The sequence below is a fragment of the Rhizophagus irregularis genome, chromosome 12 (genome assembly GCF_026210795.1).
Source record: "Rhizophagus irregularis chromosome 12, complete sequence".
NCBI lineage: Eukaryota > Fungi > Glomeromycota > Glomeromycetes > Glomerales > Glomeraceae > Rhizophagus > Rhizophagus irregularis.
Window position 1 is genome coordinate 4,793,014 of NC_089440.1, and position 18,564 is coordinate 4,811,577.

Below are 18,564 nucleotides of genomic sequence, written 5' to 3' on the forward strand. Positions count from 1 at the left end.
TTTTTATATTATGAAAACCATTTTTACCACTTTGTGTCGCCTTAATTTAATTTCATCCATTTTATTAAATAATTTTTAAACAAAAAATATATTATTAATTCGTATGTAAAAATTATTAAAAAATAATAAAGGAAAAGAAAAAAATGAAAAAAAAGTGGTGAAACGTTATTTTATGTTGAATGATTTCAAGATCGGCGACAAAATTGTGAAACAAGACTAGTTAAAATACACAAAGAAACACAATAATCTGATCGGTAATTAAATTTATCCAATTTTGGAAATAAGGGTTTTTATTTAAATTTTCTATAAAATATTTTAAAATATAGGGAGTATTATGTAATTAAAAAGTTGTGAATTGCAATGAAATAAATTTTTTTCATAAGTAAAACTAAATTTATGAAAAAATAACTTCTATATTGAGAAAAAGGTAAACTGTATGTATATATTCGTTATTTTGAATATGAAAATTTAGTTAAATAGTTGAAATTGGCAGAGGAGCTTTTGGTAAAGTGAGTAAATCAAGTTTGGTTAATACAGGATTAGCGGCACTGTCAAGTATGAGCTTAATGAAATTAATACTAGGAAACGGGAACCGGAGCTTCGTCTGCGCGGTTTTAGTGGCGTCTGCGTTAAATTATAATTGTGACATTTAAAAAAAAAAAAATTTTAAACTAAATTTGCAAAAATCGGAACACAACTAAATTGCTTATATAATAAATTGTATTACATAATATCGCATTATTTGTCAATAAGTTGTACTACTAAGTTTTTTATTTTTTGTATCGAACATCAAATCACGTGAGCACGAAGTTTAAAATAGGCTCTTATTATAATAGAAATAGACTATACACGAATTTTAAGTTTTTTTTATTAATTGTTTAAAGAAAGATAACAATTGCAGATTATTTAGAACGTGAAATAACTAGAAAACGTAAAATTAGAGAAAACGAAACTGCACGAAGTGTCATGCATGTGACCGCGAAAGTAAAAGTAAAATAGAGCAGCTGAATCTCCAGAAAAACGTCAAGAGAAAGAAATCAAAAGAGGTAATGAAAGGCACTGAATAAAGAACGTATTTTGAAAGATGTAAATGAACGATCAAGGAAATGAATAAAGTTTGTATTTCAATAGTGTAACTTGTTATAAAATAAAATAATAAATGCAATTGTAAAAAATAAAAATAGCATTCCTCTTGAAATCGAATCACTTCTGACTCAATCATGAACTCTTGCAAAAATTTCGAGACGTAATAAATAAAATTGAGAAAACTTTATCCCGCTTACAACGAACGTTTTCCATCGATCAAATTGATCAGGGAGAGTGTCGGTGCTATTATAGTGATAAAACTATTCTAAAAAGATTTTCAAATGGTTTAAGAGTGAGACATTTCAAAAATTTTAAAAAAATAGCACAATTTTTTTTTCTGTTCTATCGACGATCGACCTAAAAGATATATAGATCAGCCAATCAGAATCGTCTCACGTGGCAGACAGACGGAGGTGGGGATCAACTTTTTATGTTGTACCGTACACTAGGGTGAAATCAAGAATCATATTAATTAACAATTTTTTTGGTAAATGTATACATTTTAAAAAGACGACAATGATACAAATCATCTAAAGTGGAGATTTCTTTACAAGGAAGTTGCCTCACTTGCCTGGTAGACCATATGATAAAATTATATAACAATTTTTTTCGGTCCTCTTTTATTGAATTAATCAGTGATTTTATATTCCTAAATAACGAAACATTTTTATTTAGTTCATTATCATGAATTCAGGATTTAAAAGTCTCATATAGATCATATAGATCATATAGATTTTATAGATTTTACTTTATGTAAGAATTCTTTAACCATCTGCCCAAATACATTATTAATCAATTTCGTTTATTTGATAAACATTTGATATTAAAGGAATAATATTTGAGACAAAGAGATTTAAAATATTTTTTTACAAGAAAATTTACTATAATATTGACCGTAATGCTTATGCTTGTAACTGAAAATTTTATGTTCGGAATGCAATTACTAAGATCTTAATAATGTTTGAAGTTTGCTTAATCAAAAAAAAAATAATAATAATAATTAAATCAAATCATTTATTATAAACCATTTTATTATTTTTTTATAAATAATGTTATAAAATTATATATAAGAAAATAAAATTTAGATATATCAGACTGCATAGATGTAAAATATTTTTGAAAAATAAAATCATTATAAATTTAGATATACTATTCCTTTTTATTTTGTTTAAAAATAAAAATTATTTTTTAAATTAAAATTGAAAATTATCGAAATATTTGAACATTTTTGAAACATTTTCTTTTTAATATAACCAAAAATAAAGCTTCAAGAATAAAAATGTAGTTTGTTTTACATTTTCACAATATATACTTTGACGTTTAACAAAAATAAAATTTTTTATTGCTCCATAATGATATTAAATACAATTAGTATTAATATGGTTAATTTTTAGGCTAAAATTTTATGTGTATGATGATTTATTTAATATAATAATATATTTTTTAATCATTGCGTGAATTTTTAAAAATAAAACTTGTTATTTTGCTATTCTAAATAATATTTTTCAATGACTATAAATAGACCAAACTTAACCATACTCTAAGATAGGACACATAATAGTTTAGTTTTAGAAATCCATTATTAATTGTATTTATTGTTGAGAAGAATATATTGAGATGCTTTATTCTCGTCAAAAAATATTGCAAAAAATGTTCATCACGTTATATTAATGATATAGTAACTGATAATAATATATACTTGGACGTGTATATTTACACTATGAACTTAGAATGTAGCGAACATGAAAGTAGGACAAGCAAAAGTACCACAAAGTATTCAAGAATGCTGTGGAAATTGTGTGAGAATTTTATTCTTTAAACAATTATTTTGATCTTATGATGATAGTCCTAATAGATCCTTTTTCGATTTCAATGTAGTTAACAATCCCAATATATACACCAATCGCAATATACGCGATAAAGTGATTGAAAGTGAAAGAAATTGTAAATTATGTGGAAAATTATATCGAGGAACTTATACTTATAGACGGAATAATAAGGAGCAATTCAGATTATGTCAGATTGTTATCTGATTTCTTCTGGATCGATAAAGTCAACCTTAGTTAAAAAGCAAATTTCTATTCTTTATTATATTGGATGCAGATATGATTGTTTAACAATAAATATTATTTTTGGACCTATAGTTCAATCACAATGTAAAAAATGTAAAAGAACATCAAATATCATAAACAGTAGTACAAAAAAGAGATATTGATGATTTTTTCTTTATAATGTTTATTTTATATTTTTAACAAAATAAAAATACAAATTGAGTCCACAAATATTGAGGAATATTATAAACCAGCAAGTGATATAATATATTATATTTTTGGAAAAGTAAATATTAAAGGTAAAAAATGGATACCATATTCTCAATTTACAAATATTAAAGAAATAGCAAAAGGAGGATATGGTATTATATACAAATCAACTTGGCCAGCATATAATAAAGAAGTCATTTAAAAAAAAACTTTGAAAGATCTAAATATATAGCAAATATTTCTTAAGTGAGGTAAAATATTTTAATATAATTTCTTGATTTTTAATTTAATTTAATCTCTTTATATTTGATATTTGAAAGTATGTTATTAGATTTTAAAAAATATAATGCTTGTGGTATCATTGATACTTATGGCTTTACAAAAGAACCTATATCAGAAGATTATATATTAGTTATGAAATATGCGGCAGGAGGAGATTTACATAAATATTTACAGGAGAATTTTATAAATATTACATGGAATAAGAAACTGAAGGTATTTTCAAATAATTAAATGACGTAACTAATTATTAGGATTTATTTTTTTATTGTCATCACAAAATTTAAGTTCCACGATGCAAAATACTTTAGCAACCTCTTAAAGAGAAGAAATGATGTATTTTCCAGTATTATTTGGCTCGATACCATATTATTCTATTGATAATTTATCTTTTGTTTTAATATTCACGTTAATATTTAATTTTTTTATTTAGATTAAATTAGCGCAGATTACGAATATTATAATTATTGTATATTTTTATTTTAAAGTAATTGTGTAACTAATTAACGTATGAACAAATAAATACTTACTTACTATAACTAATATTCATTTTAACGTTAGTAGTATCAATAAAATGAATAATAATAAAACACAACAAGTTAAATCCAAATATAAATGTTTTAACAAATAAAATATTTGGTAATTAAAACGAAATAAGATTAAGTTCAGAAATTCATTTTTATTATTCAGAAATTCATTTTCATTATTCAACAATTTTTTTTTTTTTTTGCTTGATAATTAGCTCAGTTAAACCTTTATATTTTATTTGTAAAATTCAACTTTCCTTTGATCTCCAAATTTGTTATCAGCATCTAAATTTAATTTATTTATTCGATCTTGTAATTCTTTATACTGCACCAATATAACTTTCATATTTAAAACTTTTATAACTTGTGGTTTCTCTTTTTTGTCTTGTGCTTCTCTTAATTCTTCTTCATAGACTAATGTTTCTTTTTGATGTACTTGCAATTCCTTTTTTTTATTTTGACTTTGTTTATTGCTTTTTATTTTCCATTTCTCTTTAATATTCTTTTCAAAAATGATTAATAAAAAAAAATAAGACAAAGTATAATGTTGAAAGTGTTGATTAATATATATAAAAGAAATATTATCACATCATCGCTGTTTATATGATATTATTACTTTATTTTTAATAAAGATGTGTAATAATTTATGCAATCTAATAATAGTAACGTGGCACTTTTAATTAATTTATGCAACCTAATAATGGTAATGTGGCACTTTTAATTATTTATGTAATCTTAATAGTAATCAATCTTTCAATTGTTTGAATTATTTTGAAATACTTTAAAACAATTTCAAATTTCCGAATTATCTTTTGGCTAAATATTTAACTTTTTAAAGCGAATTGAATATGATAAAAGGACTAAAAAGCTTCCTTAGTTACATTAAATAAATTAATAAATAAATAAAAAATAGAATTTATATTGACAAGTAATGAACGATACTTATAAAAGTTTATCCCAATTTCATATGTGTGTGCATTATTTAAACATTTTATTTATCTATTTTGACATTAATTACCGATTCAAATATTATTGTGTCATTCTGTGTATTTTAACTAGCCTTTTTTTGATAATTTTGTTGCCGATCTTGAAATCATTACACCATAAAATAACGTTTCAGACTTTCAGTCGTTTCACCACTATTTTCTCATTGATTTTTTTCTTCACTTTATTATTTTTACATATGGATTAATAACATATTTTTTGCTTAATAAACTTATTTATTAAAATGGATGAAATTAAACTTAGTGATGATATAATTGAGCAAATAAAAGATTTTGATCATTATCTCTTGACTGAAGAACAAAATAGAGGTTGGAACCGACCAAAAAAACCTTAATCGATTAATAATCGATTAACCAAGGGCCCTAATCGATTAATAATCGATTAATATTAAAATATTAAAAATTTTTTTTTTTTGACCGCAGATTGCACCAAATTGTTTTTGATCATACATTTAGTTATAGGAAAGTCTTATTTATTATTATTATCATTAAAAAATTAATACAAATTCTTCCAAGTTCGGAGAACACGTGACCAAAAATTCACAGCTCTGGGCCGCATTAGATAATTTGACCAGAATTATGGGTTGATAATTTTAATCGATTAACCGATTTTTGAGATATCTTAATCGATTAACCGTCTTAGTCGATTAATTAATCGATTAACCTTAATCGATTCCAAACTCTAGAACAAAAATCGTTAATTAATAAATTAATAATAGAAAAAGAATTAAAAGAACATTATAAAAAATATGGTTTATGTAAAATATGTAAGCAACCTAATACTGATGATTATTATTGTCGGTCATGTAATTCTAAACGTTTTCAACAAAATTTCAAAAATTGGACAAGTGGAAATCATTACATTGATGAATTTATTCAAAAACTCAATTAAAAGCTAAAAATAGTCGGTCAGTTATAGAATGGATTGAATATGATAAATTTGAGAAGGTTGTATATTTAGCAAAAGGGGATTTGGAACTATTTTCAAAGCAGTTTGGAAAGATGGATATATAAAGATGAATTATAACGATAAACAATTGGAAAGAAATGGTAAAATAGAAGTTGCTTTAAAAAGTTTACATAAATCACAAGATATTATAGCTGAATTTTTGAAAGAAGTAAGATATTTTCTTATAAATTTTTAGTATAATTAGCTTTTATATATGTAATCTAACTGTCTTCTTTTAGGTTGAGTCACATATTTTAACACGCAGTCATTCATGAATAGTTCGTTGTTTTGGTATTACTAAAGATCCGAAAACGAATAATTTTATGATAGTAATGGATTTAAAAAAAGGTAGTTTAAGAAATTATTTAAATTATAATTTTAATTCATTAGGTTGGAAGGATAAATTGAATATTTTATATCGTTTTACAATTGGCCTTGAGGATATTCATAATAGTGGATTAATTCATCATGATCTTCATTGTGGCAATATATTAAGCGATTTTGATCATGGCGCTTTTATTACTGATTTGGGATTATGTCAACCAGCAAATAATATGGAACATTCCCAGAGTGATAATAAGAAAATATATGGAGTATTACCATATGTAGCTCCAGAAGTTTTAAGAGGAAAAGAATATACTCAAGCAAGTGATATTTATGCATTTGGAATTATTGCATATGAAATTTTCACAGGATTTCCTCCTTATCATGATATAGATTATGATGAATTATTGGCAATGAAAATTTGTCAAGGGTTAAGACCAAAATTCAACTATAAAATTCCTCAACTAATTATTGATATAATTAATCAATGTTGGGATGCAGACTCTTCAAAGCGACATAAAGTAGACAAGTTAGTTGAGTTACATTTTGATTTATTGATAAATTTGAATAAAGAAGATTCTGTAATCCATAAACAAATCGATGAAGCAGATGAAATTAACAAAAAGTCATCTTTAATGGTCCAGCCGCCATTATCATTTACTAGTACACTCTCGTATATGACACATCCTCAAGCAGTTTATACAAGTAGACTTTTGGATTTTAAAAATCTTCCAGAGCCAAAAAATGCAGACAATAATGATGATTTACTTGGAATAAAATATTCAGGTAAACATACTATGTAACTTCATATAATGATTAAATTAATTTTATAATGCTAACAACAAATATAAATTTAATAGATTCTTTAAGAATAGATTTCACTAAACTTGATATTAATTCTAAAGGTAATTAATTATTTTATCAGTGTGATAGATATTTTTTGATATATCTAACTGTATATTATTTTATTATAGATAAAGTATTTAATCACATTTTACTTGAAATGAAAATATTTAGAATATAAATAAGATATAATTTTATTCGTTTCTAATATCTTATTTTAAACTTGGTGAGAAATTGAGGATAATGTTATAATGCTATTCTTGGACATTTGATTATTGGAAATTATAATAAGGCTTATATTATTAATTGTTCATATCTGAAAAAATTTTTTATGTGTCGAAATTAACATTGTAGTAAAAAATTGGTTTCTTTCTGTTAATAAATTTTGATTACAAGAAGTAATAATAACAAATCAATAATATTTCATCTGTGTAAATAAGTATCGTGGCTAATAAACAGTTTGCTGTAAATAAAAATACCTTGTTTAGTGATAGTACTTTTATTATTACAGTAGAATAACTATTAATAGAGATTAATATACACTATATTGGATATTATTTTCTTACATTATATAAATTATGAATTAATGTGAAATGAAAATTATTCTTTGTAATTATTCCTTACGTGATAAAAATATATTAAAATATTTGAAGTTGATAATATCAGAAATTTGACTTTTTATTTAGAGATTTGAATCTAAAACTAGGCTAACCTTTTACATGATATAATAATATTTTCTATAAATTTTCAAACTCAGTAATGATTTATTCAGATATGATTTCGATCATCTTAAAAAAATAATATGATTTAACTGGAGAACTTTTAATGTTTGTATAACAGTATAAATATAGTATTAAACATTTTCAACTAATAATTTTTCAAATCTATCATTATTCAATCCATTCTAGAAGTTAAAATATTTAGTCAAAAGAGAATTTGAAAATTTGTAATTATTTTAAAGTAATTTAAAATGATAAATGTAATTTTCCTTTTTTCAATCTTTTTGCTAAATTTGTTAAATTTCTGATATTTGTATAATGTTGTTATATGAATTAATTCATGTCAATTGGTCAAATTACTGTTAAGTATATACAATACGAATAATTTTATTTTTCTTTGATCAAATAAAGTCATGTTGCTACATTGTATAATAAAAATAAAAAATTTATAAAAAGATTTACTATAATAATGTAATAATAAAAGTACTGAAATCAAAAAGAATTTATATAAGAAAATGAAATAATATATATATAGTAAAAAGAAATACTATGGTGTGTGTCACCTATAAACCACAAAAATTTCATGTGACTTTAAAATTTTATACGTTAAGAATTAAGCAGTAAAATACAAATTTAAACCAATAAATTAATAGAATAGCATATGCTGAACATTTCTATCAGTTTACTTTTTAAGAATTAATATAAAAATTTAATTTTATTAAGTCTGAAAGTTCAAGAATAAATCATATAATCTATATGGAAAAAAGGAAAATTTCAGACTGGTAATCAGGATAAATGTTACGTGAATTTCATATGAAAATGGCATTTTTTTGATTAATTTCACCACGCAACAACAATGACTCATCCATTTAAGAGAAAACCCAGTGGAAAAGCAAGAGCAGATACAAGACAATAACAGGAAGTTTACAAATGACCAAGGCTATCTGATGGATGTGATGAATTAGGTAATGAGTGGGGTGATGAAAATGACAGTGGATGGGATGAAGAGTTTAGTTTATTAAACGAACCCTATAAAAAAAGAAAATTCAGAATTTGTCTGAAAAGTATGGAAAATGTCCAGAAATTTTCTGTGTGCCCAGAAAACATTTGGAAACGGTCATGTTTTGGAATATTTTCTGGATGCTCAATTCTGGACAAATTCTGGAGTGTCAAGAAAATGACTGGAATTTGTGCATCTGGAAAGTGTTCCAAAACGTGACCGTTTCCAAATGTTTTCCAGACGCATAGAAAATTTCTGGACATTTTCCATACTTTTCAGGACAAATTCTGAATTTTCTTTTTTTATAGGGGAAAAAGAAGCTTTTGAAGATAAATCTCTTGTTAAACTGGTCAGATAACATCCACTTGGAAAAAAAAATGGGACATATCTTATGGGGAAAATAAAAAAATCCACATATTTTGATAAATATGGACCAAGTGGTTCCTTTATGAAAGCTGCAAAAGGAACCATAAAAATATCAACTTTCATGAATAATAAACCAATACTGGATGGTTTTGAAGACGTACTTGATGATATGGATGAAGAAAAATGAAATCAACTTGATATGGGTGAAAGAATCAAAAATTTAAATACTAACCTTAAAGAAAAGCAGAAGATTTAAACAGCTGCTGAATAACAGGACACATGCAATATATGAGTATTTGAAAAGATTAGGTAAAAATGGAAAAGGAAAGATGAAAGCCAGCAAAGAAGCCGCACAGTTGATTTTTATTGATTGTGTACCATATAGAGCAAGATCAATTCAATACTGGGCAAATTTCTGGCTTCAGCATAATCATCTTCCAGTAAGCTGTCAAGGAAAGTAATAAAAAACAATATGATTGATAGATGATAAAGATATAGCAGAAGAATGCCATATATGCTTTACTAAAAATGGCCAATTTTTTGAAATATTTTTATAGACCTAGATACAATGGCTTTCAAAACAATTGTGCAATTATTTTGTAAAATTTTTAAAATATATTAAAATATATTTAAAGTATTTTTGAGATTAAAATATTAAAATAATATCAAAGTTAATTATATTATAATAATAAAATAATAACAAAAACATTAAAAAATTATCGTGATATTATTTTGAGTTATTTTTATAGACCTAGATACAATATAATTACAAAATAATAGCAAAAATATAATAAAAACATTTTGATGTATTAAATGTAAGATCTCTTTCAGTTGATCGATATCCATAATTGGAGAATCCAATTATAGTCAGACTTGGCCACGATTCTCCATCAAGATAATACAACAAGCTTGGTTCAAGATAATTATAAGAATGGCATAATGAATAAATCAAAAAAAAGAGTAGTTAATAACACACCTTTCGCATGAAAAGTCCATCCTGGCCTCTTGTATTCATGTATTTTAATTAAATGTTCTTTTCCATAATTGGCAAATATCCAAATAAAATTGTTTTTCTAAAAATGTATAAGCTTGTTGCAATTGTCTAGGAATGGGTAGGCATATTTTATGCTTTATTTTTTTTTTGAAACATCTGCTACTCTAATCTTATATTCAATATTAATTTTACATTTTTACTTGCTTATATCATTGAAAATGAAAATAAATAAAGTTTTACCGAATTGGCATATCGATTAAAGTTATCTTGCTCTTTTATTGATATTATAATTGTTTAAATGAATAAAAAATATAAAAATTATTTGTAAAATCCCAATCAGCTTAACAAGTAAGAGCCAACCATCCTATATTTTTTTAATTTTCCACCTTTCTTTTTTCAAATTGCATAATATTCATAAATCCCTTACCATATAAATATTTTCTATTGAAATAGTATTTAAATGTAAAATAAGTCCTTCTCAAGTAATGTTATGCTTTATCTATAAGAAGCAAATGAAAAGATAATACATACTTATAAGAAGATGAAAAATGAAATAATGATAAAAATTAACATGATAGAAATGAATCACCAAAAAATAAAACAAGAAATAGAAGTAAAAACAGAAGAGCAAAAAGAAAGGTATTAGCAGATATAAAAAGAAATACAGGAATTCCTAATAAATAGTATTATTTATGATTTTATGATGCAATAATATTTTTTAACAATTAAGAAAAGATTACAAACAAAAAATACAAGAATTAAAGTAATGATTATGAAATATCCACCATCATTGTTACTATTAATAATCAAAATGTATTAGTTTTTATACACAAGTGAATCTAAGCAAACACTCACATGAATTATAAATAACTTTTTAATAACTCACTTTTTTAACCTTAAATTCATTTCTTTCTCTCCAAACTCTTCATCAAAATTTAAATGAAAGATGTCATCTCCATAAAATGTGTGAAAACCTACTTTATTTGCATTTAGAAATGACATTCCTATAATACATATATTTTCAAAATGTGAGTGTGACATCATTGCTTGCACTCTTTTATTATTAATGTTAACATCAATATAATCATTTACAGGATCAGCCATCTCAATTCCAAATGAATGTAACACTTCACCACTGATAAAAGTTGTTGGAGATCCAATATTAACAAGGAAGATTACCATTTTGATCTTATTTTTTATTCTAATTGTTGTTGCACAGAAGAGATGGAGGTAAATACCATACATAATTCCAGTAATGTTTCATTCCAATTCATTTGGAACTTCTGAAAGGTACTTGACATTTAGTTTTCTTGGTATAATTTTATGTATATCTTCTGCATCAATGTCAGTTAATAAAATATCAAAATTTCTTGTATCATAAGAATCATTAATGTCAGTCATTTTATAAAAAGTTTAAGAAAGAGTTATACTTGAAATTAAGAGAAAAATAATAAGAACAATTATATATTATATATTTTCATGTCAGATGATGTCATTCTTTAATTGATAGTCTGATATGTCAAGTATACCAATATGCATCACATTAATGATTCAAAAGTATATAATCAATATTTCCTTTATTTTCTAGTAATTACTGTCTATTAGTAATATTATTATTATTCATACTTTGTATTTAATGATTTGAGATTCTGACCCAAAGTTTGTCAACAATCAGATTTAATTTTGAAACAAGTTTGAAATTAATACAATTTCCACCAAGTTGGAAAGTAATTTAGAGTAATACTAATATTAAAGATTTACTCATTTTCAAATAGAAATATGGTATTTTTTTTCTGAGAAACAGTTATAATGTGGAAGCATTATAGTTTATGTTTCCACATTTTGCAGAACATAAAATAAAAATAAAGAATATTATCACTTATATAATCATATTAGATATTTACAATAAGAATAGTTAAGAGTAGCTTATTTTACACTAGAAAAGTAAGATTTGATTTGAAGTACTTTGCAAAAACCCAGTATTTTGTCACTTAATTGTTAAGTGATTATCATGAATAGCCATAAATTTGCATTGATTATATAACTGCATATTATATTGGAAAAATAGCCACAAATTGTAAAAACAATCATTATTGTTCATAACTAATTAGTTTCAAAATCTTATAAAATTATAACATTTATTTTAAAAATAGCAAATATAGTCAGAAAAAGTTAATTTGAAGTATCTTTGTGATGTGTCAGGAGAAAATTGACAATGTATTGACAAATTTACAACAATTTTTTAAATTTTTTACAAATGTAATAAATTAATAAATGTGATTGATTTAATAACTAACTTTTTAAATGTAAATTCTTTATCAAAAAAAAAGCCCCTCCTATTAAAAAATAATTCTTTAATGAAATACTTTATCAAAAAAAATAAAATCTCTTCCGTTAAAAAATTTTCTAACAAAATTATCTATCAAAAAAAACCAAAATTCTTTAATAAATTTTCTATAAAGAAAAAATTCTCAATGATTTTTTTGCATATTACTAAATATCTTTTTTTATTAAATTTAATATATAATACTTTTTTTGTTATTTTTTTTCGTGTTTGAAAAGGTGATATTATCAAAGTCGTGATATGTTTTAAACCCATGATAATCAGTAAGATGCTAATATAGAACATTCATTGTATATGTTTCATTAAAAAAATTAAAAATTAAAGGAACTTTAAATGAAATTCTGCACATTCATAGGCCTAAAATTCCGGCCACTTAAAGAAAAGAAAAAAGAGCTATTTAGAATTGTTTGTTAAATAAAAATAAATGAAAAAATAAATGAAAACTCACGGAAATATCATGTTTGGAAGACTGTTAGAACCATCCAAAAAATAAAAAATTTGAAAAGTATGGGAAAAGAGATAGAACAAAAGAAAAATGAGAGAAAGGAAATAAAAGAATGAGAGAAAGAAAAGGGAATGAAAGAGAGAGGGAAAGATATGACAAGAGAAGAAAAGTGGAGACTTTGTTAAAAAAAAAAGTTTAAAAAAGTTACTTTTATTATTAACTGAGTAAATATATTATATCACGTGATGCACATGATGCTAGTTCGCCTTTCAATAATTTTACGTTAACAAATACTGGAAGTGGAAAAAGGTGCAAAAGCTATTGATGATTATAGAAGATTTCATAAACATAAAGATGAAAAAAAAGAGAAAAAAAAATGATGATAATAAGAAAGATAATTGAAAAATATTTTTGAAAGAGTTTATAAAAGAACGAAAAAGGAAAAAAAAATAGTGATAAAAGTTTAAAAGTTTCAAGATTAGCTTAAAAAATTTAGGTTGTACAAATTATGTAATCATGTAACGAAATTATTTTTAGTAATTCTATACATACAGTCTTCAGTTATAAATTATACACAAATTTATGTATATTTAATATTTTTGTATTAGTTGACATGGAAGCTACTTTATTTAACTAATGGCAAATTTATACTATCTTATAATAATTTACAATGATATATAAATCAAAATTGATGAAAGTCTAGCAAATCATATGTTACAAACTCCTTTAATTAAGTAAAATAGTAAACCTCTATTACAAAAAATTCATTAACAAATATTAAATATAATTGTTAAACTGTTGCTCGTACATGTATTTTTAAATAACTTAACATTTTAGATTAGGCTGTCCATATATGAAAATGATGTTAATTTGTATAATTAATGAAATATCCTTGTTGTACTACAATTTGATAAAATTAATTCATATTGCATAAGTGCGTTTGTAAATCTTTAACTGTTAAAGAAATATAGATATATTAATAAAATTATTTTATATATTGTATACATATAAAATATTTGCATAACACTTATTTAATCATAAATTATATATAGAATAGATATTACATAGACTCTATAAAAAATACAACTCCTGGTTTTACATAATAATAATAAATAATATGCGTGACATAATTAGAAAATTTTCCTATCTTTTAAGTATATAATAGATTTAATGTTAGTAACTTCTACAAATAATTACAATAAAGTCATAATATTTGTAATTTTAGTATCATATGGCATAACATTAAAGCAATAACTGAATATATATTAGTCATACTATTAAATATCATTATGACTTAACTGAATCTAAAATGGGCACAGTTTTTGTCAGAGTAAATTATATTGACTACATATTAAAGCCGTCAAATAAATTATTAGTGATTTTATGAAATATCATGTCATTTAAATTGTATATTACAGCGATAATAGAAAATTCATTGAGAGTCATGTGATAAAGCGAATCATGAGATGAAATAATTTGGTAACCGATTAATGATGCATATCAACTAATAAATGATACAATGTATATCTAAAATGATAATCTTCCCGTGTTTCATTTTTGTATAATTTTTTTTTATACCAATAATGAGTCTGACTAACATAAAATGCTTAATTTTTTTCGCATTAAAATTACAGTCCAAATCATAATGCTAAAATAATATTGCTATATATAAGTCCCTTATGGAGACAATATTGTCCTTGTTGTTGTTAAAAGTTTAACAACAAGAGTCTCTCTTAATTTCTATAAAATGATTGAACTCAATGATACTTACGGCCCAAGAAAAAATTCCAACATTTTACTGACCGATATTGATACAGACGACGTACATACTTGTATACCAAGTAAACTAAATATTAAGTACCTTGCGAAAGCCCCAAATGAATTGAATGGGAACATGAGTGGGATTATGTACGGTGTTAACCTCCGCCTTTTCTGCGCGACAACAATCAAGATAAAAAATAAGATTAAGATGATAATCTTCCTCGTTGATACTGGGTCCTCAGAAACCTATATCAGCGAGGAAGTGTTACGCTCATTTAGAATTGAATTAGCAGATCCCTTAAATGATAGTATTCACGTCAGCATAAATAATAAGGGAGAATGGGTAAAGATGTCCCACTCGAACTTTAAAGATATTTGCATTTTAGGAATGAGATTCCTAACTTCAAATAAAGTGGGTCTCCACGCATTTTGTGGAGACGACATCTTTTATCTAAATTTCGATGAAGAATTAAAAAGGTGAGTCATTACAAGGTTATTTATAATTCATGTGAGTGTCTGCTTAGTGTATTTTAAATTAATATATTTTGATTATTTTTTATTTAATAGTAATAATGATGAAGTTATTGGTGGATGTTTTATGATTATATTTTTAATTCTTGTATTCTTCACCGAATATTTAAATAACTTTCCTTGATTGTTAGAATTATATTGTATTAATGCATTAACTATATATTAGCAATATTTCGAACCTGATCATCCTATCTTTTTAATTCCTATTTAATTTCCCACTCGAAATGATATTCCTCAAAGACTTATAGTTTATTTGTTCTTAGATATTTTTATGTTATTTAATTATTTTGTGTATGTTTAAAATCACTAGAATAAATCTTTGCAACTCTTGAATGAGCTGAGTTTTTTTGAATGAAAGAAATAATATTAATAAAAAATGTGAAGAAATATACCGTATATTGTAGTATTTATTTACGATTTTACGATATAATAACTTTTCATAATATGATTTAAATTAATAGAATCTGAAATTATTTTTATATGCCAAAATATATTTTAAAAGTTAAATATGAATAAAACATAATTGTGATATATTTAATACATGCCAAAATAAATGCTAAATATAAAATAGTATAAATAATGTGAGCGTGAATAAAATATATTCGAAATACGGTTTTTATATACCAAATCTTATTATTTTATATAATTTTATTCAATTTTTTTTTAATATATTATAATAATTTAAATCATATTTTAATTTATTAAATTAAATGACAGATTCTTTATTTATGCGAATTATGTTTATTTCGTTAAGAATTTTTTTTAATAGGAGGAAGTTTTCCTTGATAAAGAATTTCTTTTGGGAATTTTTTTTAATAGGTGAAAGTATTTTTGACGGAGAATTTTATTAGAGAATTTTTTTTAATAGGGGGATTGTTTTTGATAGAGAATTTCATTAAAGAATTCTAATTTTTATAAAATTTTTTAAAATTCAAAATTCTTATTAATGTGTCCGATTCTATTATGAATTTTGATTGTTATGTCACATGATTGTTGATCATTTTTGTTTGCGTCATTAATTTTGAAAGCCACTATAAAAAATACAAATAATGAAATTTAAAAAATACTCAATATAACACTATAAGATGTTAAAAAGTATGCCAAAAGCATAAAAGAATATTTACGGACAATATTCCAAAGAGCTTTCAAACTGTTTCGTCGCTCAGTAATATCAATTTTTAATTACACAATAGTGATTCTGGTTTAACTGAAAAATTAAATTAATTTTTGTATACAATACACATTTTATATGTAGAAATTTTTAAATGAAAGTCTCTTTATAATGAAATTAAATTTTTTATTGTTAAATTTATCATTACGAAAAAGAATCTACTATAGATCTTAGTGATTTAACAAGTTAAACATATTCAACAACGCTCGTTTTTTGTTTTAATTATAATTCTGTTAAAACAAATCAGTTAAGTTTATTTATTCATTGTTTATCAGAATTTATTATACACATTTGTTGTTATTTATTGGTAATATTTATTTAAATAAAGTATACACCTTAAATTTGCATATATATTCGTTCTACACTTTGTTTTACGCTCCAAATAATTATAAATTATTTTGTTACTGTCACGAAAATGTGAAGAAAAGTGGTGGTAATAAAATTCATTTTATGGTAAAACTTGATTTAGCTGGAAAATGAAATTAAAATTAAATAATAGGAAATTAAAGATCAAGATATTATTTTTTTTTTTTGTATTATTAAGTACCAAATGTTCTAAAGTTTTGGAGTCACGTAATTTTCTATTTCGTTATAATAAATCTGATATTATAATAATTTAAGGCATTATACTTAGTCAAATAATACCTTTAGAATTAATGTTGAACTTGATAAAAATTATCTATTTTTTAGGGATTCTATAAAATATAAATGCAAAGTTGTTAATACTATGAAATTAATTTAATATATATTGAATGATAATTAGTACCTGAATATTCGTTATAATCATTGTCATTTTTAAGTTCTGGAAGATTTTTAAAATCTAAAAGTCTACTTGTGTAAACTGTTTGAAGATTGTGTTGTATATGAGAGATTACTAGTTAATGATAATGATGGTTGAACTATTGAAGGATATAAATTTCGTTAATATCAATTGCTTCTTTGATTTGCTCTTTAATTGCAAAATTTCTCATTTAAGTATCGTATTCCATCCCTACAAAAAATAAATGTTCGAAAAATGTTGGCGAAAATGTCTGAAAAATATTTAGTTATAATTCTGCATGTCCGAAATATCCATTTTTATCTGTCCTGAACTGTCTCGAATATTGGTATGTCCAGAAATTGTCCTAAAATTTTCACATTAGACAATTCTGGACGGATCAACAGGCTATATTCCGGACATGAAATCAAATCAGACAAATTCCGGACAATGAAAACAAAATTCAGAAAAATCTTGACAGTATTTCTAAAAAAGGATAAATTAATTTAATTGATTTTCACAAAAAAAAATGTAAAAATATCAAAACTGACATTCAAAACCTTTATTGATATACTAAGAAAAAATGAAGAGCAGACAAAAATGTTATATATAATTGAAATTTTAGAGTCTGTACAAGTGATGATCATCATTTGACTTAGGCCAAAAGGATCAATGAAACCTGGATGACAATTCCGGACAGAACTTGAACCAGGACAAATTCAGAATATAAATTGATGTCCAGAAAATGTTCTAAAATGCAATCGTTTTCAGACATTTTCCGTATATCTAGTTTTGTCCGGAATTTGTATATTATATTTCAAACAATTTCAAAGCATTTTCTGGACACACTTTTTTCGTAATTTCGCTGAAAAAAAAATCCACCACTTTTAAATTACATAAACTACATAATACTTACTATATTTAGTTAAACATTTTTTTTATTTTACTTATTTATTTTTATCTTACCTATTATGGAGAATTTCAATGATAAATTTAATTGTCAATCAATATTATTGTGCTTCCTCTGTATGGAAGGCCGTCCTTGACAAAAGGTTGATATCCAGACATCATGTTTGATAATGTCTAGAGCATCATGTCAAATATATGTAGAATAATGCTTGTGCATCATTCAACATGATGCTCAAGCATCAACCGACATGATGTCTTAGACATCATGTTACCAAATATAGTAAATTTTATTTT

At 24.0% G+C, this 18,564-nt stretch overlaps 3 protein-coding genes across 3 annotated transcripts; 2 read left to right on the forward strand and 1 right to left on the reverse strand.

Moving 5' to 3' along the window:
* Positions 1–6,438: 6,438 nt before the first annotated feature.
* OCT59_004569 (uncharacterized protein) lies at positions 6,439–7,454 on the forward strand (the record flags this gene model as incomplete). Its single annotated transcript, XM_066148372.1, has 3 exons — positions 6,439–7,216; positions 7,291–7,335; positions 7,405–7,454. 3 exons carry the CDS (start codon positions 6,439–6,441, stop codon positions 7,452–7,454), a joined length of 873 nt encoding a protein of 290 aa, XP_065996977.1.
* Positions 7,455–11,234: 3,780 nt separating this feature from the next.
* Positions 11,235–11,534, reverse strand: OCT59_004570 (uncharacterized protein; the record flags this gene model as incomplete). The annotated part of the gene is made up of 1 exon (XM_025310153.2): positions 11,235–11,534. One exon carries the CDS (start codon positions 11,532–11,534, stop codon positions 11,235–11,237), a length of 300 nt encoding a protein of 99 aa, XP_025185492.2.
* A 3,354-nt stretch (positions 11,535–14,888) lies between these two features.
* On the forward strand, positions 14,889–15,557 carry OCT59_004571 (uncharacterized protein; the record flags this gene model as incomplete). The annotated part of the gene is made up of 2 exons (XM_025324569.1): positions 14,889–15,379; positions 15,470–15,557. 2 exons carry the CDS (start codon positions 14,889–14,891, stop codon positions 15,555–15,557), a joined length of 579 nt encoding a protein of 192 aa, XP_025185493.1.
* Between the last annotated feature and the right edge of the window lie 3,007 nt (positions 15,558–18,564).